The 27379-nt window shown below is 45.8% G+C and overlaps 1 protein-coding gene and 2 long non-coding RNA genes across 19 annotated transcripts in view; 2 read left to right on the top strand and 1 right to left on the bottom strand.

Annotated features, from left to right (window-relative positions):
• Positions 1-3787: 3787 nt before the first annotated feature.
• The window catches only part of LOC127918788 (integrator complex subunit 15-like), a 29316-nt gene continuing 5724 nt past the window's right edge, over positions 3788-27379 (bottom strand). The window contains exons 2-9 of one of the 6 annotated variants that reach the window (XM_052502010.1): positions 25916-25982; positions 25022-25129; positions 24255-24369; positions 22187-22293; positions 21322-21490; positions 15365-15642; positions 4108-4333; positions 3791-4025 (exon numbers count right to left, since the gene is read on the bottom strand). In XM_052502010.1, coding sequence (XP_052357970.1) covers positions 3982-4025; positions 4108-4333; positions 15365-15642; positions 21322-21490; positions 22187-22293; positions 24255-24369; positions 25022-25129; positions 25916-25975 — 1107 coding nt within the window. In that variant the 5' untranslated portion in view covers positions 25976-25982 and the 3' untranslated portion in view covers positions 3791-3981. The other 5 variants (XM_052502011.1, XM_052502016.1, XM_052502015.1 and 2 more) reach the window with 5 other exon arrangements.
• Positions 4807-7850, top strand: LOC127918789 (uncharacterized). 3 transcript variants are annotated; one of them, XR_008100792.1, is made up of 3 exons: positions 4807-5129; positions 5408-7447; positions 7617-7850. It is a non-coding gene; the product is annotated as an uncharacterized LOC127918789 (long non-coding RNA). The 3 variants fall into 3 exon arrangements; XR_008100794.1 differs by lacking the exon at positions 7617-7850 and having other exon boundaries at positions 5408-7093; positions 7189-7483; XR_008100793.1 differs by lacking the exon at positions 7617-7850 and having other exon boundaries at positions 5408-6454; positions 6550-7483.
• Positions 15542-18686, top strand: LOC127918790 (uncharacterized). Of its 10 annotated transcripts, XR_008100796.1 has the most exons (8): positions 15575-15669; positions 15835-15911; positions 16077-16153; positions 16381-16468; positions 16634-16787; positions 17256-17409; positions 17487-17640; positions 18037-18686. It is a non-coding gene; the product is annotated as an uncharacterized LOC127918790 (long non-coding RNA). The 10 variants fall into 10 exon arrangements; XR_008100798.1 differs by lacking the exons at positions 15835-15911; positions 16381-16468; positions 17487-17640 and adding exons at positions 17179-17255; positions 17729-17882 and having other exon boundaries at positions 15542-15669; positions 16711-16864; positions 17333-17486; XR_008100803.1 differs by lacking the exons at positions 15835-15911; positions 16381-16468; positions 17487-17640 and adding exons at positions 17179-17255; positions 17641-17882 and having other exon boundaries at positions 15542-15669; positions 16711-16864; positions 17333-17409.

Here is a 27379-nt window from a genome sequence, read left to right on the forward strand (position 1 = left end):
CAACAGCACCTCTTCAACCTCAGGAGGCTGAAGAAATTTGGTTTGTCACCTAAAACCCTCACAAACTTTTACAGATGCACAATTCAGAGCAACCTGTCGGGCTGTATCACTGCCTGGTACAGCAATTGCACTTGCCTACCTGGTTAAATAAAGGTGAAATTAAAAAAACAAAAATAAAAAAGTCTATGTAAGAGGCTAGCTAGCATCAACTATGTAGTGGTTTTACTATGTTGAAACACTCGTTTTCAATGTTTCTCACAATCGCATTGCTGTAGCTTCTAAATCCTCAATGTAATTTACTAGGAAGTTCCGGCGCCGACAGAGATGGCCGCCTCGTCGCATTCCTAGGAAACTATGCAGTTTTTTGTTTTTTTACGTGTTATTTCTTACATTAGTACCCCAGGTCATCTTAGGTTTCATTACATACAGTCGAGAAGAACTACTGAATATAAGATCAGCGTCAACTCACCATCAGTACGACCAGGAATATGACTTTGCGAAGCGGATCCTGTGTTCTGCCTTACAAACAGGACAACGGAATGGATCCCAGCCGGCGACCCCAAAAAGGGGAGAACGAAGCGGTCTTCTGGTCAGACTCCGGAGACGGGCACATCGTGCACCACTCCCTAGCATTCTTCTCGCCAATGTCCAGTCTCTCGACAACAAGGTTGATGAATCCGAGCAAGGGTAGCATTCCAGAGGGACATCAGAGACTGTAACGTTCTTTGCTTTACGGAAACATGGCTTACTGGGAAGACGCTATCCAGGGCGGTGCAGCCAACGGGTTTCTCCACGCATCGCGCGGACAGAAACAAACATCTCTCTGGTAAGAAGAGTGGCGGGCGTATGCCTCATGACTAACGGGACATGGTGTGATGAAGGAAACATACAGGAACTCAAATCCTTCTGTTCACCTGATTTAGAATTCCTCACAATCAAATGTAGACCGCATTATCTACCAAGAGAATTCTCTTCAATTATAATCACAGCCGTATATATTCCCCCCCAAGCAGACACATCGATGGCTCTGAACGAACTTTATTTGACTCTTTGCAAACAGGAATCCATACATCCTGAGGCTGCATTCATTGTAGCTGGGGATTGTAACAAGGCTAATCTGAAAACAAGACTCCTTAAATTGTATCAGCATATCGATTGTGCAACCAGGGCTGGTAAAACCTTGGATCATTGCCTACAGACAGAAACTAAAACAAGAAGCTCCCACGCTGAGGTCTGTCCAACGCTGGTCCGACCAAGCTGATTCCACACTCCAAGACTGCTTCCATCACTGGTAACATAACCAAATACAAACAGTGCAGCTATTCCCTCTGCAAGGCTATCAAACAAGCTAAGCGTCAGTATAGAGACAAAGTAGAATCTCAATTCAACGACTCAGACACAAGAGGCATGTGGCAGGGTCTACAGTCAATCACGGACTACAAGAAGAAAACCAGCCCCGTCACGGACCAGGATGTCTTGCTCCCAGGCAGACTAAATAACTTTTTTGCCCGCTTTGAGGACAATACAGTGCCACTGACACGGCCTGCAACGAAAACATGCAGACTCTCCTTCACTGCAGCTGAGGTGAGTAAAACATTTAAACATGTTAACCCTCGCAAGGCTGCAGGCCCAGACGGCATCCCCAGCCGCGCCCTCAGAGCATGTGCAGACCAGCTGGCTGGTGTGTTTACGGACATATTCAATCAATCCCTCTACTGTTCCCACATGCTTCAAGAGGGCCACCATTGTTCCGGTTCTCAAGAAAGCTAAGGTAACTGAGCTAAACGACTACCGCCCGCAGCACTTACTTCCGTCATCATGAAGTGCTTTGAGAGACTAGTCAAGGACCATATCACCTCCACCCTACCTGACACCTAGACCCACTCCAATTTGCTTACCGCTCAAATAGGTCCACAGACGATGCAATCTCAACCACACTGCCCTAACCCATCTGGACAAGAGGAATACCTATGTGAGAATGCTGTTCATCGACTACAGCTCGGCATTTAACACCATAGTACCCTCCAAGCTCGTCATCAAGCTCGAGACCCTGGGTCTCGACCCCGCCCTGTGCAACTGGGTACTGGACTTCCTGACGGGCCGCCCCAGGTGGTGAGGGTAGGCAACAACATCTCCACCCCGCTGATCCTCAACACTGGGGCCCCACAAGGTGCGTTCTGAGCCCTCTCCTGTACTCCCTGTTCACCCACGACTGCGTGGCCACGCACGCCTCCAACTCAATCATCAAGTTTGCGGACGACACAACAGTGGTAGGCTTGATTACCAACAACGACGAGACGGCCTACAGGGAGGAGGTGAGGGCCCTCGGAGTGTGGTGTCAGGAAAATAACCTCACACTCAACGTCAACAAAACTAAGGAGATGATTGTGGACTTCAGGAAACAGCAGAGGGAACAACCCCCTATCCACATCGATGGAACAGTAGTGGAGAGGGTAGTAAGTTAAGGTCCTCGGCATACACATCACAGACAAACTGAATTGGTCCACTCACACAGACAGCATCGTGAAGAAGGCGCAGCAGCACCTCTTCAACCTCAGGAGGCTGAAGAAATTTGGCTTGTCACCAAAAGCACTCTTCTACAGATGCACAATCGAGAGCATCCTGGCGGGCTGTATCACCACCTGGTACGGCAACTGCTCCGCCCACAACCGTAAGGCTCTCCAGAGGGTAGTGAGGTCTGCACAACGCATCACCGGGGGCAAACTACCTGCCCTCCAGGACACCTACATCACCCGATGTTACAGGAAGGCCATAAAGATCATCAAGGACAACAACCACCCGAGCCACTGCCTGTTCACCCCGCTATCATTCAGAAGGCGAGGTCAGTACAGGTGCATCAAAGCTGGGACCGAGAGACTGAAAAACAGCTTCTATCTCAAGGCCATCAGACTGTGAAACAGCCACCACTAACATTGAGTGGCTGCTGCCAACACACTGACACTGACTCAACTCCAGCCACTTTAATAATGGGAATTGATGGGAAATGATGTAAAATATATCACTAGCCACTTTAAACAATGCTACCTTATATAATGTTACTTACCCTACATTATTAATCTCATATGCATACGTATATACTGTACTCTATATCATCGACTGCATCCTTATGTAATACATGTATCACTAGCCACTTTAACTATGCCACTTTGTTTACTTTGTCTACATACTCATCTCATATGTATATACTGTACTCGATACCATCTACTGTATGCTGCTCTGTACCATCACTCATTCATATATCTTTATGTACATATTCTTTATCCCCTTACACTTGTGTCTATAAGGTAGTAGTTTTGGAATTGTTAGCTAGATTACTTGTTGGTTATTACTGCATTGTCGGAACTAGAAGCACAAGCATTTCGCTACACTCGCATTAACATCTGCTAACCATGTGTATGTGACAAATAACATTTGATTTGATTTGATTACTAATTTTAACGAATTTAAACCATATTTAACGAGATCTCCTCCCTGTTGGCAATGGGTTAGGGTTAGGGTTAGGGTTAGGGTTAGGGTTAGGGTTAGGGTTAGGGTTATGCCTGACAACGCACAGGAAACGACTCCCCCGATACGAAGAGGACTTGGAACGTTCGAATGTAGAATGTGCAGTATTAGACTGGTTTGGATTTCTCCTTCGCCAAAATGGCTGCCTATGACATCATGCACCGCTTGGGAAGATCACACACACACACACACACACACACACACACACACACACACACACACACACACACACACACACACACACACACACACACACACACGCACACCTCTTAGGCTGGAAACAGGACAGAACAGGTCTGGACAGGGGGAGGGTAAGAACAGATCTAGACAGGAGGAGGGTTGCATTATGATTGGTTGTGGGGAGGGCTAGGGGTGCATTGTGATTGGTTGTGGGGAGGGCTAGGGGTACATTGTGATTGGTTGTGGGGAGGGCTAGGGGTACATTGTGATTGGTTCTTACTTGTTGTGTGGGAGGCGGGAACAGAGAGCTCTCAGGTCCTCTGTGGAGAGAACACACAGGATAAGACTGTAGAAGACACAGGATATCACAACTGTAGAAGACACAGGATATGACATCCCTACCTCTAGAGCAGAGCAGCGCCCCTGCTGCCATGGACACCTGCAGGGCCTGGGCCAGCCTATCCAGAGTGAGCTGGATGTGTGCTTGTGTATCCGAGTGGAGAGGGTTCAGCTCTTCCAGAAGACCAGAGAGGTCAGAGATCAGAGAAGTCAGCTGGTCGGGCTGCAGCAACGCCAGGCGACCCAGAAGCCCCTTCTCTCTCAGAACGCCCGGGAGGAGCAGCAACACCTGGAACAGATAAGTGTTGAGTTCATCACCTCTGACCTCTAAACATGACCTGGCCCTGACCCAGGACCTCTGAGAGATGGCTGAAGAAAAACAAGGTTAGAGTTTTGGTGTGCGGTTCCACAGGGCGCGGTTCCACGGGGCGCGGTTCCACGGGGGTGCGGTTCCACGGGGGGGTGCGGTTCCACGGGGTGCGGTTCCACAGGGGTGCGGTTCCACGGGGGCGCGGTTCCACGGGGCGCGGTTCCACGGGGCGCGGTTCCACGGGGCGCGGTTCCACGGGGGCACGGTTCCACGGGGGCACGGTTCCACGGGGGCGCGGTTCCACAGGGGGCGTGGTTCCACAGGGGGGCGCGGTTCCACGGGGCGCGGTTCACGGGGTGCGGTTCCACGGGGGTGCGGTTCACGGGGGTGCGGTTCCATGGGGGTGCGGTTCCACGGGGGGTGCTTTACGTTTGCTTTATTGGCAGTTATTGTTGTTAACCTGTAATGTTGACGTTTCTGCCAGTGCGGGTCTTAATTGTGCAATTTTACGTCAAGCAGCTAAGGTGTTTAATACAGTATTTCTGAAATAAAAACATGAGCATGAAAGAATCAGTAGACAGTATGGAGTACGTTGCTGCTGGCTGCACTCAGGACTGATTTCTGACAACACGTCTACAAGTTCTTCATCAGCCAGCTGTCAAACGATCCTAAATAAAGCTGCTACAAGCCATATATCAGAACCCCAAATCACTAGTTCGCTAAGTTCCATCTCTGCTTGTCAATGAAGCTAGTAAATAGCAGGCACCATGAGCAGGTCAGCTAAATCAGCTTATCAAGTCACTAGTTCGCTAAGTTACATTACATTTACATTACATTTAAGTCATTTAGCAGACGCTCTTATCCAGAGCGACTTACAAATTGGTGCATACACCTTATGACAACCAGTGGAACAGCCACTTGCATCTAAATCTTGTTGGGGGAGAAAGGGGGGTGAGAAGGATTACTTACCCTTACTTACCCTATCCTAGGTATTCCTTGAAGTTCCATCTCTGCTTGTCAATGAAGCTAGTAAATAGCAGGCACCATGAGCAGGTCAGCTAAATCAGCTTATCAAGTCACTGGCGAGTGGTGACGTTTGGTTTTTACATCTTTCTCACAATCTATTACCAGTGTGCATCGGTCTGGCAGTGTTTCATAGGGAATCATATTACTGGGCTGCATCCCAGTGCTAGAGGCGTCACTACAGACATCTTGCTTTGAATCCAGGCTGTATCACAACCGACCGTGATTGGGAGTCCCATAGGGCGGCATACAAGTGGTCCAGGTTTGGCCGGTGTGGGCTGTCATTGTAAATAATCATTTGTTCTTAACTGACTTGCCTAGTGAAATACAGGTTACATTTAAATAGTTTAAAAGAAAATAAACAGCTGGCATCGGGACCCACCATCTAGTTGGAGACAGATTTGGCCCAAAACAGTAGCTATGTTCTGCTGCTATGATGGTCTGTCTCACTGTCTGGAGGTTCTGCTGCTATGATGGTCTGTCTCACTGTCTGGAGGTTCTGCTGCTATGATGGTCTGTCTGGAGGTTCTGCTGCTATGATGGTCTGTCTCACTGTCTGGAGGTTCTGCTGCTATGATGGTCTGTCTCACTGTCTGGAGGTTCTGCTGCTATGATGGTCTGTCTCACTGTCTGGAGGTTCTGCTGCTATGATGGTCTGTCTCACTGTCTGGAGGTTCTGCTGCTATGATGGTCTGTCTCACTGTCTGGAGGTTCTGCTGCTATGATGGTCTGTCTCACTGTCTGGAGGTTCTGCTGCTATGATGGTCTGTCTGGAGGTTCTGCTGCTATGATGGTCTGTCTCACTGTCTGGAGGTTCTGCTGCTATGATGGTCTGTCTCACTGTCTGGAGGTTCTGCTGCTATGATGGTCTGTCTGGAGGTTCTGCTGCTATGATGGTCTGTCTCACTGTCTGGAGGTTCTGCTGCTATGATGGTCTGTCTCACTGTCTGGAGGTTCTGCTGCTATGATGGTCTGTCTGGAGGTTCTGCTGCTATGATGGTCTGTCTGGAGGTTCTGCTGCTATGATGGTCTGTCTGGAGGTTCTGCTGCTATGATGGTATGTCTCACTGTCTGGAGGTTCTGCTGCTATGATGGTCTGTCTCACTGTCTGGAGGTTCTGCTGCTATGATGGTCTGTCTGGAGGTTCTGCTGCTATGATGGTCTGTCTGGAGGTTCTGCTGCTATGATGGTCTGTCTCACTGTCTGGAGGTTCTGCTGCTATGATGGTCTGTCTCACTGTCTGGAGGTTCTGCTGCTATGATGGTCTGTCTCACTGTCTGGAGGTTCTGCTGCTATGATGGTCTGTCTCACTGTCTGGAGGTTCTGCTGCTATGATGGTCTGTCTCACTGTCTGGAGGTTCTGCTGCTATGATGGTCTGTCTCACTGTCTGGAGGTTCTGCTGCTATGATGGTCTGTCTGGAGGTTCTGCTGCTATGATGGTCTGTCTCACTGTCTGGAGGTTCTGCTGCTATGATGGTCTGTCTCACTGTCTGGAGGTTCTGCTGCTATGATGGTCTGTCTGGAGGTTCTGCTGCTATGATGGTCTGTCTGGAGGTTCTGCTGCTATGATGGTCTGTCTCACTGTCTGGAGGTTCTGCTGCTATGATGGTCTGTCTGGAGGTTCTGCTGCTATGATGGTCTGTCTGGAGGTTCTGCTGCTATGATGGTCTGTCTGGAGGTTCTGCTGCTATGATGGTATGTCTCACTGTCTGGAGGTTCTGCTGCTATGATGGTCTGTCTCACTGTCTGGAGGTTCTGCTGCTATGATGGTCTGTCTGGAGGTTCTGCTGCTATGATGGTCTGTCTGGAGGTTCTGCTGCTATGATGGTCTGTCTCACTGTCTGGAGGTTCTGCTGCTATGATGGTCTGTCTCACTGTCTGGAGGTTCTGCTGCTATGATGGTCTGTCTCACTGTCTGGAGGTTCTGCTGCTATGATGGTCTGTCTCACTGTCTGGAGGTTCTGCTGCTATGATGGTCTGTCTCACTGTCTGGAGGTTCTGCTGCTATGATGGTCTGTCTCACTGTCTGGAGGTTCTGTTGCTATGATGGTCTGTCTCACTGTCTGGAGGTTCTGCTGCTATGATGGTATGTCTCACTGTCTGGAGGTTCTGCTGCTATGATGGTCTGTCTCGCTGTCTGGAGGTTCTGCTGCTATGATGGTCTGTCTGGAGGTTCTGCTGCTATGATGGTCTGTCTGGAGGTTCTGCTGCTATGATGGTCTGTCTCACTGTCTGGAGGTTCTGCTGCTATGATGGTCTGTCTGGAGGTTCTGCTGCTATGATGGTCTGTCTGGAGGTGCTGCTGCTATGATGGTCTGTCTGGAGGTTCTGCTGCTATGATGGTCTGTCTGGAGGTTCTGCTGCTATGATGGTCTGTCTGGAGGTTCTGCTGCTATGATGGTCGGTCTCACTGTCTGGAGGTTCTGCTGCTATGATGGTCTGTCTCACTGTCTGGAGGTTCTGCTGCTATGATGGTATGTCTCACTGTCTGGAGGTTCTGATGCTATGATGGTCTGTCTCACTGTCTGGAGGTTCTGCTGCTATGATGGTCTGTCTGGAGGTTCTGCTGCTATGATGGTCTGTCTCACTGTCTGGAGGTTCTGCTGCTATGATGGTCTGTCTCACTGTCTGGAGGTTCTGCTGCTATGATGGTCTGTCTCGCTGTCTGGAGGTTCTGCTGCTATGATGGTCTGTCTGGAGGTTCTGCTGCTATGATGGTATGTCTCACTGTCTGGAGGTTCTGCTGCTATGATGGTCTGTCTCACTGTCTGGAGGTTCTGCTGCTATGATGGTCTGTCTCACTGTCTGGAGGTTCTGCTGCTATGATGGTCTGTCTCACTGTCTGGAGGTTCTGCTGCTATGATGGTCTGTCTCACTGTCTGGAGGTTCTGCTGCTATGATGGTCTGTCTGGAGGTTATGCTGCTATGATGGTCTGTCTGGAGGTTCTGCGCTTGGATTGCGTCCTACCTGACAGGTCGCTCCTACCAGGTGGCGTGGCGAGAATCTGTCTCCTCACCACGCGCTCTCACCACTGGTGTCCCCCAGGGCTCTGTTCTAGGCCCTCTCTTATTCTCGCTATACACCAAGTCACTTGGCTCTGTCATAACCTCACATGGTCTCTCCTATCATTGCTATGCAGACGACACACAATTAATCTTCTCCTTTCCCCCTTCTGATGACCAGGTGGCGAATCGCATCTCTGCATGTCTGGCAGACATATCAGTGTGGATGACGGATCACCACCTCAAGCTGAACCTCAGCAAGACGGAGCTCCTCTTCCTCCCGGGGAAGGACTGCCCGTTCCATGATCTCGCCATCACGGTTGACAACTCCATTGTGTCCTCCTCCCAGAGCGCTAAGAACCTTGGCGTGATCCTGGACAACACCCGGTGTCCCGTTCCTGTAGGTTCATGCTCTACAACATCCGCAGAGTACGACCCTGCCTCACACAGGAAGCGGCGCAGGTCCTAATCCAGGCACTTGTCATCTCCCGTCTTGATTACTGCAACTCGCTGTTGGCTGGGCTCCCTGCCTGTGCCATTAAACCCCTACAACTCATCCAGAACGCCGCAGCCCGTCTGGTGTTCAACCTTCCCAAGTTCTCTCACGTCACCCCGCTCCTCCACTCTCTCCACTGGCTTCCAGTTGAAGCTCGCATCCGCTACAAGACCATGGTGCTTGCCTACGGAGCTGTGAGGGAACGGCACCTCAGTACCTCCAGGCTCTGATCAGGCCCTACACCCAAACAAGGGCACTGCGTTCATCCACCTCTGGCCTGCTCGCCTCCCTACCACTGAGGAAGTACAGTTCCCGCTCAGCCCAGTCAAAACTGTTCGCTGCTCTGGCCCCCAATGGTGGAACAAACTCCCTCACGACGCCAGGACAGCGGAGTCAATCACCACCTTCCGGAGACACCTGAAACCCCACCTCTTCAAGGAATACCTAGGATAGGGTAAGTAAGGGTAAGTAATCCTTCTCCCCCCTTCTCCTCCTCCCCCAAAAAAAAAAAAAAAAGATTTAGATGCAAGTGGCTGTTCCACTGGATGTCATAAGGTGTATGCACCAATTTGTAAGTCGCTCTGGATAAGAGCGTCTGCTAAATGACTTAAATGTAAATGTAAATGTAAATGATGGTCTGTCTGGAGGTTCTGCTGCTCTGATGGTCTGTCTCGCTGTCTGGAGGTTCTGCTGCTATGATGGTCTGTCTCACTGTCTGGAGGTTCTGCTGCTATGATGGTCTGTCTGGAGGTTCTGCTGCTATGATGGTCTGTCTCGCTGTCTGGAGGTTCTGCTGCTATGATGGTCTGTCTCACTGTCTGGAGGTGTTGCTGCTATGATGGTCTGTCTCACTGTCTGGAGGTTCTGCTGCTATGATGGTCTGTCTGGAGGTTCTGCTGCTATGATGGTCTGTCTGGAGGTTCTGCTGCTATGATGGTCTGTCTGGAGGTTCTGCTGCTATGATGGTCTGTCTCACTGTCTGGAGGTTCTGCTGCTATGATGGTCTGTCTCACTGTCTGGAGGTTCTGCTGCTATGATGGTCTGTCTCACTGTCTGGAGGTTCTGCTGCTATGATGGTCTGTCTCACTGTCTGGAGGTTCTGCTGCTATGATGGTCTGTCTCACTGTCTGGAGGTTCTGCTGCTATGATGGTCTGTCTCACTGTCTGGAGGTTCTGCTGCTATGATGGTCTGTCTGGAGGTTCTGCTGCTATGATGGTCTGTCTCACTGTCTGGAGGTTCTGCTGCTATGATGGTCTGTCTCACTGTCTGGAGGTTCTGCTGCTATGATGGTCTGTCTGGAGGTTCTGCTGCTATGATGGTCTGTCTCACTGTCTGGAGGTTCTGCTGCTATGATGGTATGTCTCACTGTCTGGAGGTTCTGCTGCTATGATGGTCTGTCTCACTGTCTGGAGGTTCTGCTGCTATGATGGTCTGTCTCACTGTCTGGAGGTTCTGCTGCTATGATGGTCTGTCTGGAGGTTCTGCTGCTATGATGGTCTGTCTGGAGGTTCTGCTGCTATGATGGTCTGTCTCACTGTCTGGAGGTTCTGCTGACATTGATTCTGGACATTGATACTGGACATTAAGACTGGACATTGATAATGGACATTGATACTGGACATTGAGACTGGACATTGAGACTGGACATTGAGACTGGACATTGATACTGGACATTGATACTGGACATTGATACTGGACATTGATACTGGACATTGATAATGGACATTGATACTGGACATTGATACTGGACATTGATAATGGACATTAAGACTGGACATTGATTCTGGACATTGAGACTGGACATTGAGACTGGACATTGAGACTGGACATTGAGACTGGACAATGATAATGGACATTGATACTGGACATTGATACTGGACATTGATACTGGACATTGATAATGGACATTGATACTGGACATTGATACTGGACATTGATAATGGACATTAAGACTGGACATTGATTCTGGACATTAAGACTGGACATTGATAATGGACATTGATACTGGACATTGATAATGGACATTGATACTGGACATTGATAATGGACATTGATACTGGACATTGAGACTGGACATTGAGACTGGACAATGAGACTGGACATTGAGACTGGACATTGATAATGGACATTGAGACTGGACATTGAGACTGGACATTGAGACTGGACATTGAGACTGGACATTGAGACTGGACATTGATAATGGACATTGAGACTGGACATTGATACTGGACATTGAGACTGGACATTGAGACTGGACATTGATACTGGACATTGATACTGGACATTGATACTGGACATTGAGACTGGACATTGATACTGGACATTGAGACTGGACATTGAGACTGGACATTGATACTGGACATTGATACTGGACATTGATAATGGACATTAAGACTGGACATTGATTCTGGACATTGAGACTGGACATTAAGACTGGACATTGATAATGGACATTGATACTGGACATTGATAATGGACATTGATACTGGACATTGAGACTGGACATTGATTCTGGACATTGAGACTGGACATTGAGACTGGACAATGATAATGGACATTGAGACTGGACATTAAGACTGGACATTGAGACTGGACATTGAGACTGGACATTGAGACTGGACAATGATAATGGACATTGATAATGGACATTGAGACTGGACATTGATAATGGACATTGATACTGGACATTGATACTGGACATTGAGACTGGACATTGAGACTGGACATTGATAATGGACATTGATACTGGACATTGATACTGGACATTGATACTGGACATTGATACTGGACATTGATACTGGACATTGATACTGGACATTGAGACTGGACATTGATACTGGACATTGAGACTGGACATTGATACTGGACATTGAGACTGGACATTGAGACTGGACATTGATACTGGACATTGATACTGGACATTGATACTGGACATTGAGACTGGACATTGAGACTGGACATTGAGACTGGACATTGAGACTGGACATTGAGACTGGACATTGAGACTGGACATTGATACTGGACATTGAGACTGGACATTGATACTGGACATTGAGACTGGACATTGATACTGGACATTGAGACTGGACATTGATACTGGACATTGATACTGGACATTGAGACTGGACATTGATACTGGACATTGAGACTGGACATTGAGACTGGACATTGATACTGGACATTGAGACTGGACATTGAGACTGGACATTGATACTGGACATTGATACTGGACATTGATACTGGACATTGAGACTGGACATTGATACTGGACATTGATACTGGACATTGAGACTGGACATTGAGACTGGACATTGAGACTGGACATTGAGACTGGACATTGATAATGGACATTGAGACTGGACATTGAGACTGGACATTGATTCTGGACATTGATAATGGACATTGAGACTGGACAATGATAATGGACATTGAGACTGGACATTGAGACTGGACATTGAGACTGGACATTGATACTGGACATTGAGACTGGACATTGAGACTGGACATTGAGACTGGACATTGAGACTGGACATTGATAATGGACATTGAGACTGGACATTGATTCTGGACATTGATAATGGACATTGAGACTGGACAATGATAATGGACATTGAGACTGGACATTGAGAATGGACATTGATTCTGGACATTGAGACTGGACATTGAGACTGGACATTGAGACTGGACATTGAGACTGGACATTGATACTGGACATTGAGACTGGACATTGAGACTGGACATTGAGACTGGACATTGATAATGGACATTGAGACTGGACATTGATTCTGGACATTGAGACTGGACATTGATAATGGACATTGATTCTGGACAATGATAATGGACATTGATACTGGACATTGAGACTGGACATTGATACTGGACATTGATAATGGACATTGAGACTGGACATTGATACTGGACATTGAGACTGGACATTGAGACTGGACATTGATACTGGACATTGAGACTGGACATTGATACTGGACATTGATACTGGACATTGAGACTGGACATTGATAATGGACATTGAGACTGGACATTGATAATGGACATTGAGACTGGACATTGAGACTGGACATTGAGACTGGACATTGATACTGGACATTGAGACTGGACATTGATAATGGACATTGAGACTGGACATTGATACTGGACATTGATACTGGACATTGATACTGGACATTGATACTGGACATTGATAATGGACATTGATAATGGACATTGAGACTGGACATTGAGACTGGACATTGAGACTGGACATTGAGACTGGACATTGATACTGGACATTGATACTGGACATTGATAATGGACATTGAGACTGGACATTGAGACTGGACATTAAGACTGGACATTGATACTGGACATTGAGACTGGACATTGAGACTGGACATTGAGACTGGACATTGAGACTGGACATTGATACTGGACATTGAGACTGGACATTGAGACTGGACATTGAGACTGGACATTGAGACTGGACATTGATACTGGACATTGAGACTGGACATTGATACTGGACATTGAGACTGGACATTGAGACTGGACATTGATACTGGACATTGAGACTGGACATTGATACTGGACATTGAGACTGGACATTGAGACTGGACATTGATACTGGACATTGATACTGGACATTGATAATGGACATTGATAATGGACATTGAGACTGGACATTGAGACTGGACATTGATAATGGACATTGAGACTGGACATTGAGACTGGACATTGATACTGGACATTGATACTGGACATTGAGACTGGACATTGATACTGGACATTGATACTGGACATTGATACTGGACATTGATACTGGACATTGATACTGGACATTGATACTGGACATTGAGACTGGACATTGAGACTGGACATTGAGACTGGACATTGAGACTGGACATTGAGACTGGACATTAAGACTGGACATTAAGACTGGACATTGATACTGGACATTGATACTGGACATTAAGACTGGACATTGATAATGGACATTGATACTGGACATTGATACTGGACATTGAGACTGGACATTGATACTGGACATTAAGACTGGACATTGATACTGGACATTAAGACTGGACATTAAGACTGGACATTGATACTGGACATTGATACTGGACATTGATACTGGACATTGATACTGGACATTGATACTGGACATTGAGACTGGACATTAAGACTGGACATTGATAATGGACATTGATACTGGACATTGAGACTGGACATTGATACTGGACATTAAGACTGGACATTGATACTGGACATTAAGACTGGACATTGATACTGGACATTGAGACTGGACATTGATACTGGACATTAAGACTGGACATTGATACTGGACATTAAGACTGGACATTGATACTGGACATTAAGACTGGACATTAAGACTGGACATTGATACTGGACATTGAGACTGGACATTGATAATGGACATTGATACTGGACATTGAGACTGGACATTAAGACTGGACATTGATAATGGACATTAAGACTGGACATTGAGACTGGACATTGATACTGGACATTGATACTGGACATTGATACTGGACATTGAGACTGGACATTAAGACTGGACATTGATACTGGACATTAAGACTGGACATTGATACTGGACATTAAGACTGGACATTGATACTGGACATTGAGACTGGACATTGATACTGGACATTGATAATGGACATTGATACTGGACATTGAGACTGGACATTAAGACTGGACATTGATACTGGACATTGATACTGGACATTAAGACTGGACATTGATACTGGACATTAAGACTGGACATTAAGACTGGACATTGATACTGGACATTGAGACTGGACATTGATACTGGACATTGATAATGGACATTGATACTGGACATTGAGACTGGACATTAAGACTGGACATTGATACTGGACATTAAGACTGGACATTGATAATGGACATTGATAATGGACATTGATACTGGACATTGAGACTGGACATTAAGACTGGACATTGATACTGGACATTGATACTGGACATTAAGACTGGACATTGATAATGGACATTGATAATGGACATTGAGACTGGACATTGATACTGGACATTAAGACTGGACATTGAGACTGGACATTGATACTGGACATTGAGACTGGACATTAAGACTGGACATTGATAATGGACATTGATACTGGACATTGAGACTGGACATTAAGACTGGACATTGATAATGGATATTGATAATGGACATTGATACTGGACATTGAGACTGGACATTAAGACTGGACATTGATAATGGACATTGATACTGGACATTGAGACTGGACATTAAGACTGGACATTGATAATGGACATTGATAATGGACATTGAGACTGGACATTGATACTGGACATTGATAATGGACATTGATAATGGACATTGAGACTGGACATTGATAATGGACATTGATAATGGACATTGATACTGGACATTGATAATGGACATTGAGACTGGACATTGAGACTGGACATTGATACTGGACAAACCTGCAGGACACTGAGATGTAGCTCAGAGAAGAGAGGCCCTGCCTCCAGCTCAGTCTCTGTCGTCCCATTGGCCAAGTCCTGCTTCCCGTCTCTTCTGTAAGCCAATGGGGCTTTGACACACCAGCGCACCAGCCCAGCCAGCGGTGTGAGGTCCAGGGAGCCGATTGGCTGGCTGGAGGAGGGGGGCGTGTTCAGCAGAGTGATGAGGACCAATCGAGGTTGGTCTTGGATCCAGGACACCACCATCTGTAGCAGCTGTACAGGGGGAGTCAACTCCTCTATACACACCAAACACACACCAAGAGGTATTTAGAGATGTTTACATGACATAGCCTAGTAACAGCAGTACAGGAGGAGTCAACTCCTCTATACACACCAAACACACACCAAGAGGTATTTAGAGATGTTTACATGACATAGCCTAGTAACAGCTGTACAGGAGGAGTCAACTCCTCTACACACACCAAGAGGTATTTAGAGATGTTTACATGACATAGCCTAGTAACAGCTGTACAGGGGGAGTCAACTCCTCTATACACACCAAGAGGTATTTAGAGATGTTTACATGACATAGCCTAGTAACAGCTGTACAGGAGGAGTCAACTCCTCTATACACACCAAACACACACCAAGAGATATTTAGAGATGTTTACATGACATAGCCTAGTAACAGCTGTACAGGGGGAGTCAACTCCTCTACACACACCAAGAGGTATTTAGAGATGTTGACATGACATAGCCTAGTAACAGCTGTACAGGGGGAGTCAACTCCTCTATACACACCAAGAGGTATTTAGAGATGTTTACATGACATAGCCTAGTAACAGCAGTACAGGGGAGTCAACTCCTCTATACACACCAAGAGGTATTTAGAGATGTTTACATGACATAGCCTAGTAACAGCTGTACAAGGGAGTCAACTCCTCTACACACACCAAGAGGTATTTAGAGATGTTTACATGACATAGCCTAGTAACAGCTGTACAGGGAGTCAACTCCTCTATACACACCAAGAGGTATTTAGAGATGTTGACATGACATAGCCTAGTAACAGCAGTACAGGAGGAGTCAACTCCTCTATACACACCAAACACACACCAAGAGGTATTTAGAGATGTTTACATGACATAGCCTAGTAACAGCAGTACAGGAGGAGTCAACTCCTCTATACACACCAAACACACACCAAGAGATATTTAGAGATGTTGACATGACATAGCCTAGTAACAGCTGTACAGGAGGAGTCAACTCCTCTATACACACCAAGAGGTATTTAGAGATGTTTACATGACATAGCCTAGTAACAGCTGTACAGGGGGAGTCAACTCCTCTACACACACCAAGAGGTATTTAGAGATGTTTACATGACATAGCCTAGTAACAGCTGTACAGGGGGAGTCAACTCCTCTACACACACCAAGAGGTATTTAGAGATGTTTACATGACATAGCCTAGTAACAGCAGTACAGGAGGAGTCAACTCCTCTATACACACCAAGAGGTATTTAGAGATGTTTACATGACATAGCCTAGTAACAGCAGTACAGGGGAGTCAACTCCTCTACACACACCAAGAGGTATTTAGAGATGTTTACATGACATAGCCTAGTAACAGCTGTACAGGGGAGTCAACTCCTCTATACACACCAAGAGGTATTTAGAGATGTTTACATGACATAGCCTAGTAACAGCAGTACAGGGAGTCAACTCCTCTATACACACCAAGAGGTATTTAGAGATGTTTACATGACATAGCCTAGTAACAGCTGTACAGGGGAGTCAACTCCTCTACACACACCAAACACACACCAAGAGGTATTTAGAGATGTTGACATGACATAGCCTAGTAACAGCTGTACAGGAGGAGTCAACTCCTCTATACACACCAAGAGGTATTTAGAGATGTTTACATGACATAGCCTAGTAACAGCTGTACAGGGGGAGTCAACTCCTCTACACACACCAAGAGGTATTTAGAGATGTTTACATGACATAGCCTAGTAACAGCAGTACAGGAGGAGTCAACTCCTCTATACACACCAAGAGGTATTTAGAGATGTTGACATGACATAGCCTAGTAACAGCTGTACAGGGGGAGTCAACTCCTCTACACACACCAAGAGGTATTTAGAGATGTTTACATGACATAGCCTAGTAACAGCAGTACAGGAGGAGTCAACTCCTCTATACACACCAAGAGGTATTTAGAGATGTTTACATGACATAGCCTAGTAACAGCTGTACAGGAGGAGTCAACTCCTCTATACACACCAAGAGGTATTTAGAGATGTTTACATGACATAGCCTAGTAACAGCTGTACAGGAGGAGTCAACTCCTCTATACACACCAAACACACACCAAGAGGTATTTAGAGATGTTTACATGACATAGCCTAGTAACAGCAGTACAGGGGGAGTCAACTCCTCTACACACACCAAGAGGTATTTAGAGATGTTTACATGACATAGCCTAGTAACAGCTGTACAGGGGGAGTCAACTCCTCTATACACACCAAGAGGTATTTAGAGATGTTTACATGACATAGCCTAGTAACAGCAGTACAGGGGGAGTCAACTCCTCTATACACACCAAGAGGTATTTAGAGATGTTTACATGACATAGCCTAGTAACAGCAGTACAGGGGGAGTCAACTCCTCTATACACACCAAGAGGTATTTAGAGATGTTTACATGACATAGCCTAGTAACAGCTGTACAGGGGGAGTCAACTCCTCTATACACACCAAACACACGCCTGATAGTAGATTGACAGGCTAGTGATTTAGCTGTTCGTTACTCATCTTGTTGGCTGATAGTAGATTGACAGGCTAGTGATTTAGCTGTTCGTTACTCATCTTGTTGGCTAGTGATTTAGCTGTTCGTTACTCATCTTGTTGGCTGATAGTAGATTGACAGGCTAGTGATTTAGCTGTTCGTTACTCATCTTGTTGGCTGATAGTAGATTGACAGGCTAGTGATTTAGCTGTTCGTTACTCATCTTGTTGGCTGATAGTAGATTGACAGGCTAGTGATTTAGCTGTTCGTTACTCATCTTGTTGGCTAGTGATTTAGCTGTTCGTTACTCATCTTGTTGGCTGATAGTAGATTGACAGGCTAGTGATTTAGCTGTTCGTTACTCATCTTGTTGGCTGATAGTAGACTGACAGGCTAGTGATTTAGCTGTTCGTTACTCATCTTGTTGACTAGTGATTTAGCTGTTCGTTACTCATCTTGTTGGCTGATAGTAGATTGACAGGCTAGTGATTTAGCTGTTCGTTACTCATCTTGTTGGCTGATAGTAGATTGACAGGCTAGTGATTTAGCTGTTCGTTACTCATCTTGTTGGCTGATAGTAGATTGACAGGCTAGTGATTTAGCTGTTCGTTACTCATCTTGTTGACTAGTGATTTAGCTGTTCGTTACTCATCTTGTTGGCTGATAGTAGATTGACAGGCTAGTGATTTAGCTGTTCGTTACTCATCTTGTTGGCTGATAGTAGATTGACAGGCTAGTGATTTAGCTGTTCGTTACTCATCTTGTTGACTGATAGTAGATTGACAGGCTAGTGATTTAGCTGTTCGTTACTCATCTTGTTGGCTGATAGTAGATTGACAGGCTAGTGATTTAGCTGTTCGTTACTCATCTTGTTGGCTGATAGTAGATTGACAGGCTAGTGATTTAGCTGTTCGTTACTCATCTTGTTGACTAGTGATTTAGCTGTTCGTTACTCATCTTGTTGGCTGATAGTAGATTGACAGGCTAGTGATTTAGCTGTTCGTTACTCATCTTGTTGGCTGATAGTAGATTGACAGGCTAGTGATTTAGCTGTTCGTTACTCATCTTGTTGACTAGTGATTTAGCTGTTCGTTACTCATCTTGTTGACTGATAGTAGATTGACAGGCTAGTGATTTAGCTGTTCGTTACTCATCTTGTTGGCTAGTGATTTAGCTGTTCGTTACTCATCTTGTTGGCTGATAGTAGATTGACAGGCTAGTGATTTAGCTGTTCGTTACTCATCTTGTTGGCTAGTGATTTAGCTGTTCGTTACTCATCTTGTTGGCTAGTGATTTAGCTGTTCGTTACTCATCTTGTTGGCTGATAGTAGATTGACAGGCTAGTGATTTAGCTGTTCGTTACTCATCTTGTTGGCTGATAGTAGATTGACAGGCTAGTGATTTAGCTGTTCATTACTCATCTTGTTGGCTGATAGTAGATTGACAGGCTAGTGATTTAGCTGTTCGTTACTCATCTTGTTGGCTGATAGTAGACTGATAGGCTAGTGATTTAGCTGTTCGTTACTCATCTTGTTGGCTGATAATAGACTGACAGGCTAGTGATTTAGCTGTTCGTTACTCATCTTGTTGGCTGATAGTAGATTGACAGGCTAGTGATTTAGCTGTTCGTTACTCATCTTGTTGGCTGATAGTAGATTGACAGGCTAGTGATTTAGCTGTTCGTTACTCATCTTGTTGGCTGATAGTAGATTGACAGGCTAGTGATTTAGCTGTTCGTTACTCATCTTGTTGGCTGATAGTAGACTGACAGGCTAGTGATTTAGCTGTTCATTACTCATCTTGTTGGCTAGTGATTTAGCTGTTCGTTACTCATCTTGTTGGCTGATAGTAGATTGACAGGCTAGTGATTTAGCTGTTCGTTACTCATCTTGTTGGCTGATAGTAGATTGACAGGCTAGTGATTTAGCTGTTCGTTACTCATCTTGTTGACTGATAGTAGATTGACAGGCTAGTGATTTAGCTGTTCGTTACTCATCTTGTTGACTAGTGATTTAGCTGTTCGTTACTCATCTTGTTGACTGATAGTAGATTGACAGGCTAGTGATTTAGCTGTTCGTTACTCATCTTGTTGACTGATAGTAGATTGACAGGCTAGTGATTTAGCTGTTCGTTACTCATCTTGTTGACTAGTGATTTAGCTGTTCGTTACTCATCTTGTTGACTGATAGTAGATTGACAGGCTAGTGATTTAGCTGTTCGTTACTCATCTTGTTGGCTGATAGTAGATTGACAGGCTAGTGAAGTCGCTTTTCGTTACTCATATTGTTGGCTGATAGTAGATTGACAGGCTAGTGATGTAGCTTTTTGTTACTCATCTTGTTGGCAACAGTGTGTACCTGTAGAGAGGTCATACAGGGTGGTAACAGTGTGTACCTGTAGAGAGGTCATACAGGGTGGTAACAGTGTGTACCTGTAGAGAGGTTATACAGGGTGGTAACAGTGTGTACCTGTAGAGAGGTTATACAGGGTGGTAACAGTGTGTACCTGTAGAGAGGTTATACAGGGTGGTAACAGTGTGTGTACCTGTAGAGAGGTTATACAGGGTGGTAACAGTGTGTACCTGTAGAGAGGTCATACAGGGTGGTAACAGTGTGTGTACCTGTAGAGAGGTCATACAGGGTGGTAACAGTGTGTGTACCTGTAGAGAGGTCATACAGGGTGGTAACAGTGTGTACCTGTAGAGAGGTTATACAGGGTGGTAACAGTGTGTACCTGTAGAGAGGTTATACAGGGTGGTAACAGTGTGTACCTGTAGAGAGGTCATACAGGGTGGTAACAGTGTGTACCTGTAGAGAGGTTATACAGGGTGGTAACAGTGTGTACCTGTAGAGAGGTTATACAGGGTGGTAACAGTGTGTGTACCTGTAGAGAGGTTATACAGGGTGGTAACAGTGTGTGTACCTGTAGAGAGGTCATACAGGGTGGTAACAGTGTGTACCTGTAGAGAGGTCATACAGGGTGGTAACAGTGTGTACCTGTAGAGAGGTCATACAGGGTGGTAACAGTGTGTACCTGTAGAGAGGTCATACAGGGTGGTAACAGTGTGTGTACCTGTAGAGAGGTCATACAGGGTGGTAACAGTGTGTACCTGTAGAGAGGTTATACAGGGTGGTAACAGTGTGTACCTGTAGAGAGGTCATACAGGGTGGTAACAGTGTGTACCTGTAGAGAGGTCATACAGGGTGGTAACAGCAGTGATGAACTGGCAGCAGAATGGAGGACAGGAACAGCTGAGGTTGTTGAGGGTTGGAACCATGGAACCAGGAAGTAGGGAACAATAGTCATCCACCAACACTCTGACTAGTCTTCTACAGTAGACAGGATGGGACCTCTGGAACACACACACACACTCTGACTAGTCTTCTACAGTAGACAGGATGGGACCTCTGGAACACACACACACACACACACACACACTGACTAGTCTTCTACAGTAGACAGGATGGGACCGCTGGAACACACACACACACTCTGACTAGTCTTCTACAGTAGACAGGATGGGACCTCTGGAACACACACACACACTCTCACTAGTCTTCTACAGTAGACAGGATGGGACCTCTGGAACACACACACACACACACACACTCTGACTAGTCTTCTACAGTAGACAGGATGGGACCTCTGGAACACACACACACACTCTGACTAGTCTTCTACAGTAGACAGGATGGGACCTCTGGAACACACACACACACACACTCTGACTAGTCTTCTACAGTAGACAGGATGGGACCTCTGGAACACACACACACACTCTCACTAGTCTTCTACAGTAGACAGGATGGGACCTCTGGAACACACACACACACACACACTCTGACTAGTCTTCTACAGTAGACAGGATGGGACCGCTGGAACACACACACACTCTGACTAGTCTTCTACAGTAGACAGGATGGGACCTCTGGAACACACACACACACACACACACACACACTCTGACTAGTCTTATTGATAACCTATACCTAAATCACTACATAGACCTGTCCACGGTAAGTGAAGGTGTGTGTTATTGTGTTCTAACCTGTAACCAGGTAGCAGCACACTCCAGGATGGGGACCCTGCCCACAGCGATCGCCATGGAGACTAGCTTGCCTAGCAACGCCATGCGACTCTCGTCAGCCTGGTTACCTTGGCGACAGAAGGAAAAGTAAAACACAGATTCAATACAACTTGAAGACAAATACACACTGAAGACACACACACAGTGAAATGCTGACTGACCAGCCCTTAACTCTTGATGATCATCCAGGTGCTTTTTGACAAGCTGGAGTTAACTGGACGAGATGGTCTCAACAACTACAGGAAGTGGTTGGTTGGAGTCGTTGCAGCTAAAGGTGGACTGATCAACTACAGGAAGTGGTTGGTTGGAGTCGTTGCAGCTAAAGATGGACTGATCAACTACAGGAAGTGTTTGGTTGGAGTCATTGCAGCTTAAAGGTGGCCTGATCAACTACAGGAAGTGGTTGGTTGGAGTCGTTGCAGCTAAAGGTGGCCTGATCAACTACAGGAAGTGTTTGGTTGGAGTCATTGCAGCTAAAGGTGGACTGATCAACTACAGGAAGTGGTTGGTTGGAGTCATTGCAGCTAAAGGTGGCCTGATCAACTACAGGAAGTGTTTGGTTGGAGTCATTGCAGCTAAAGGTGGCCTGATCAACTACAGGAAGTGTTTGGTTGGAGTCGTTGCAGCTAAAGGTGGACTGATCAACTACAGGAAGTGGTTGGTTGGAGTCGTTGCAGCTAAAGGTGGACTGATCAACTACAGGAAGTGGTTGGTTGGAGTCGTTGCAGCTAAAGATGGACTGATCAACTACAGGAAGTGTTTGGTTGGAGTCGTTGCAGCTAAAGATGGACTGATCAACTACAGGAAGTGTTTGGTTGGAGTCGTGGCAGCTAAAGATGGACTGATCAACTACAGGAAGTGTTTGGTTGGAGTCGTGGCAGCTAAAGGTGGCCTGATCAATAACTACAGAAAGTGTTTGGTTGGAGTCGTGGCAGCTTAAAGGTGGCCTGATCAACTACAGGAAGTGTTTGGTTGGAGTCGTTGCAGCTAAAGGTGGACTGATCAACTACAGGAAGTGTTTGGTTGGAGTCGTTGCAGCTAAAGGTGGACTGATCAACTACAGGAAGTGTTTGGTTGGAGTCATTGCAGCTAAAGGTGGCCTGATCAACTACAGGAAGTGGTTGGTTGGAGTCGTTGCAGCTAAAGGTGGACTGATCAACTACAGGAAGTGTTTGGTTGGAATCGTTGCAGCTAAAGGTGGACTGATCAACTACAGGAAGTGTTTGGTTGGAATCGTTGCAGCTAAAGATGGACTGATCAACTACAGGAAGTGGTTGGTTGGAGTCATTGCAGCTAAAGGTGGCCTGATCAACTACAGGAAGTGTTTGGTTGGAGTCTCTTCACACAGGGGCACTGGGTGTTGCATAAAGTTGTTTATATAATAAATGAAATAAGTATGTAATTGTTGTGTTATATGTTCACTCAAGTTCCTTTGATCTAATATGAAGTTTCAGTTGAAGATCTGAAAACATTCTGTATAAAAAATGTGTAAAAGGAAATCAAATTTAAAATGGGACAAATTACGCACAGATGAGTGAAGATGAGTTAGGGTCAGGGTTAAAGGTCACCTTGTAGAGTGAACAGGGCAGAGAAGATGAGTTAGGGTCAGGGTTAAAGATCACCTTGTAGAGTGAACAGAGAAGATGAGTTAGGGTCAGGGTTAAAGATCACCTTGTAGAGTGAACAGGGCAGAGAAGATGAGTTAGGGTCAGGGTTAAAGATCACCTTGTAGAGTGAACAGAGAAGATGAGTTAGGGTCAGGGTTAAAGATCACCTTGTAGAGTGAACAGGGAAGATGAGTTAGGGTCAGGGTTAAAGATCACCTTGTAGAGTGAACAGAGAAGATGAGTTAGGGTCAGGGTTAAAGATCACCTTGTAGAGTGAACAGAGAAGATGAGTTAGGGTCAGGGTTAAAGATCACCTTGTAGAGTGAACAGGGCAGAGAAGATGAGTTAGGGTCAGGGTTAAAGATCACCTTGTAGAGTGAACAGGGCAGAGAAGATGAGTTAGGGTCAGGGTTAAAGGTCACCTTGTAGAGTGAACAGGGCAGAGAAGATCAGTTGTCTCACAGCGTCTCGACTCTGTTCCTGGAAACAGCTGCACATGATCTCCAACAGCTGCAGCTCCTGTAAGGCACTCATCCTCTACACACACACACACACACACACACACACACACACACACACACACACACACACACACACACACACACACACGTGAAACCATGGAGACAGGACATAAAGGCAACCTAAAGAGGCAACGTTGAGAGTGTGTGTGTGTGTGTGTGTGTGTGTGTGTGTGTGTGTGTGTGTGTGTGTGTGTGTGTGGTACCCTGTGCAGTATAAACTCCTCCACCAGTTTCAGTGTGTGTGTGTGTGTGTGTGTGGTACCCTGTGCAGGATAAACTCCTCCACTAGCTCCAGAGTGGGCGTGTCCACCGAGGGGAGGGGTTATTCTGAACCTGTGTGTGTGTAGTGTGTGTGTGGTACCCTGTGCAGGATAAACTCCTTCACTAGCTCCAGAGTGGGCGTGTCCACCGAGGGGGAGCGGTTATTCTGAACCTGTGTGTGTGTGTGTGTGTGTGGTACCCTGTGCAGGATAAACTCCTCCACTAGCTCCAGAGTGGGCGTGTCCACCGAGGGGGAGGGGTTATTCTGAACCTGTGTGTGTGTGTGTGGGGTGTGTGTGGTACCCTGTGCAGGATAAACTCCTCCACTAGCTCCAGAGTGGGCGTGTCCACCGAGGGGGAGGGGTTATTCTGAACCTGTGTGTGTGTGTGTGGGGTGTGTGTGGTACCCTGTGCAGGATAAACTCCTCCACTAGCTCCAGAGTGGGCGTGTCCACCGAGGGGGAGGGGTTATTCTGAACCTGGCCAGACAGGTAGATATCCAGATGGTACAGGACCTGAAACACATAATAACATATATAATATAATAACACATTAATAACATATATAATATAATAACACATTAATAATATATATAATAACACATTAATAATATATATAATATAATAACACATTAATAACATATATAATATAATAACACATTAATAACATATATATATAATAACACATTAATAATATATATAATATAATAACACATTAATAATATATATATATATATATAATATAATAACACATTAATAATATATATAATATAATAACACATTAATATATAATATAATACATTAATAACATATATATATAATAACACATTAATAATATATATATAATATAATAACACATTAATATATATATAATATAATAACACATTAATAACATATATATATAATAACACATTAATAACATATATAATATAATAGCACATTAATAATATATATAATAACACATTAATAATATATATATAATATAATAACACATTAATAATATATATAATATAATAACACATTAATAACATATATCCTTCTGGTCCTTCTGTGGCTCAGTTGGTAGAGCATGGCGCTTGTAACGCCAGGGTAGTGGGTTCGATTCCCGGGACCACCCATACGTAGAATGTATGCACACATGACTGTAAGTCGCTTTGGATAAAAGCGTCAGCTAAATGGCATATATTATATATTATATTATATATAATACAGGACCTGAAACACACCACTAACTTCCTCCAACTAACCCAGAATCATTACAACACATTAGCAGACTGATAAATATCCAGACATGGTCAGAACCTCTTTAGCGGCGCTCAGCGCATCTCGACGTAGCAACGACTGACGCATATCACTCATCATCAGGTCCCTGAAACATCAGAACACAGTCAACAGCATTAAACAAGATATAATGAATGATCTTACATAGCAAAGCATTGATGCACTTAGATAGCTAGTGTATCTGCCAGCCATCACTCAGGGGAGCTAGCTAGCTAGTGTATCTGCCAGCCATCACTCAGGGAGCTAGCTAGCTAGTGTATCTGCCAGCCATCACTCAGGGAGCTAGCTAGCTAGTGTATCTGCCAGCCATCACTCAGGGAGCTAGCTAGCTAGTGTATCTGCCAGCCATCACTCAGGGAGAGCTAGCTAGTGTATCTGCCAGCCATCACTCAGGGGAGCTAGCTAGCTAGTGTATCTGCCAGCCATCACTCAGGGAGCTAGCTAGCTAGTGTATCTGCCAGCCATCACTCAGGGAGCTAGCTAGCTAGTGTATCTGCCAGCCATCACTCAGGGGAGCTATCTGCCAGCCATCACTCAGGGAGCTAGCTAGCTAGTGTATCTGCCAGCCATCACTCAGGGGGGAGCTATCTGCCAGCCATCAATCAGAGGGAGCTATCTGCCAGCCATCAATCAGAGGGAGCTATCTGCCAGCCATCACTCAGGGGAGCTATCTAGCTAGTGTATCTGCCAGCCATCACTCAGGGGAGCTAGCTAGCTAGTGTATCTGCCAGCCATCACTCAGGGGGAGCTATCTGCCAGCCATCACTCAGGGGGAGCTATCTGCCAGCCATCACTCAGGGGAGCTATCTAGCTAGCTAGTGTATCTGCCAGCCATCACTCAGGGGAGCTATCTAGCTAGCTAGTGTATCTGCCAGCCATCACTCAGGGGAACTAGCTAACGTATCTGCCAGCCATCACTCAGGGGGAGCTAGCTAGCTAGTGTATCTGCCAGCCATCACTCAGGGGAGCTAGCTAATTAGTGTATCTGCCAGCCATCACTCAGGGGAGCTATCTGCCAGCCATCACTAAGGGGAGCTAGCTAGCTAGTGTATCTGCCAGCCATCACTCAGGGGAGCTAGCTAACTAGTGTATCTGCCAGCCATCACTCAGGGGAGCTAGCTAACTAGTGTATCTGCCAGCCATCACTCAGGGGAGCTAGCTAGCTAGTGTATCTGCCAGCCATCACTAAGGGGAGCTAGCTAACTAGTGTATCTGCCAGCCATCACTCAGGGGAGCTAGCTAGCTAGTGTATCTGCCAGCCATCACTAAGGGGAGCTAGCTAACGTATCTGCCAGCCATCACTCAGGGGAGCTAGCTAACGTATCTGCCAGCCATCACTCAGGGGAGCTATCTAGCTAGCTAGTGTATCTGCCAGCCATCACTCAGGGGAGCTAGCTAACGTATCTGCCAGCCATCACTCAGGGAGCTATCTAGCTAGCTAGTGTATCTGCCAGCCATCACTCAGGGGAGCTAGCTAGCTAGTGT

This window comes from Oncorhynchus keta, unplaced genomic scaffold, assembly GCF_023373465.1.
Source record: "Oncorhynchus keta strain PuntledgeMale-10-30-2019 unplaced genomic scaffold, Oket_V2 Un_contig_14869_pilon_pilon, whole genome shotgun sequence".
Taxonomy (NCBI): Eukaryota; Metazoa; Chordata; class Actinopteri; order Salmoniformes; family Salmonidae; genus Oncorhynchus; species Oncorhynchus keta.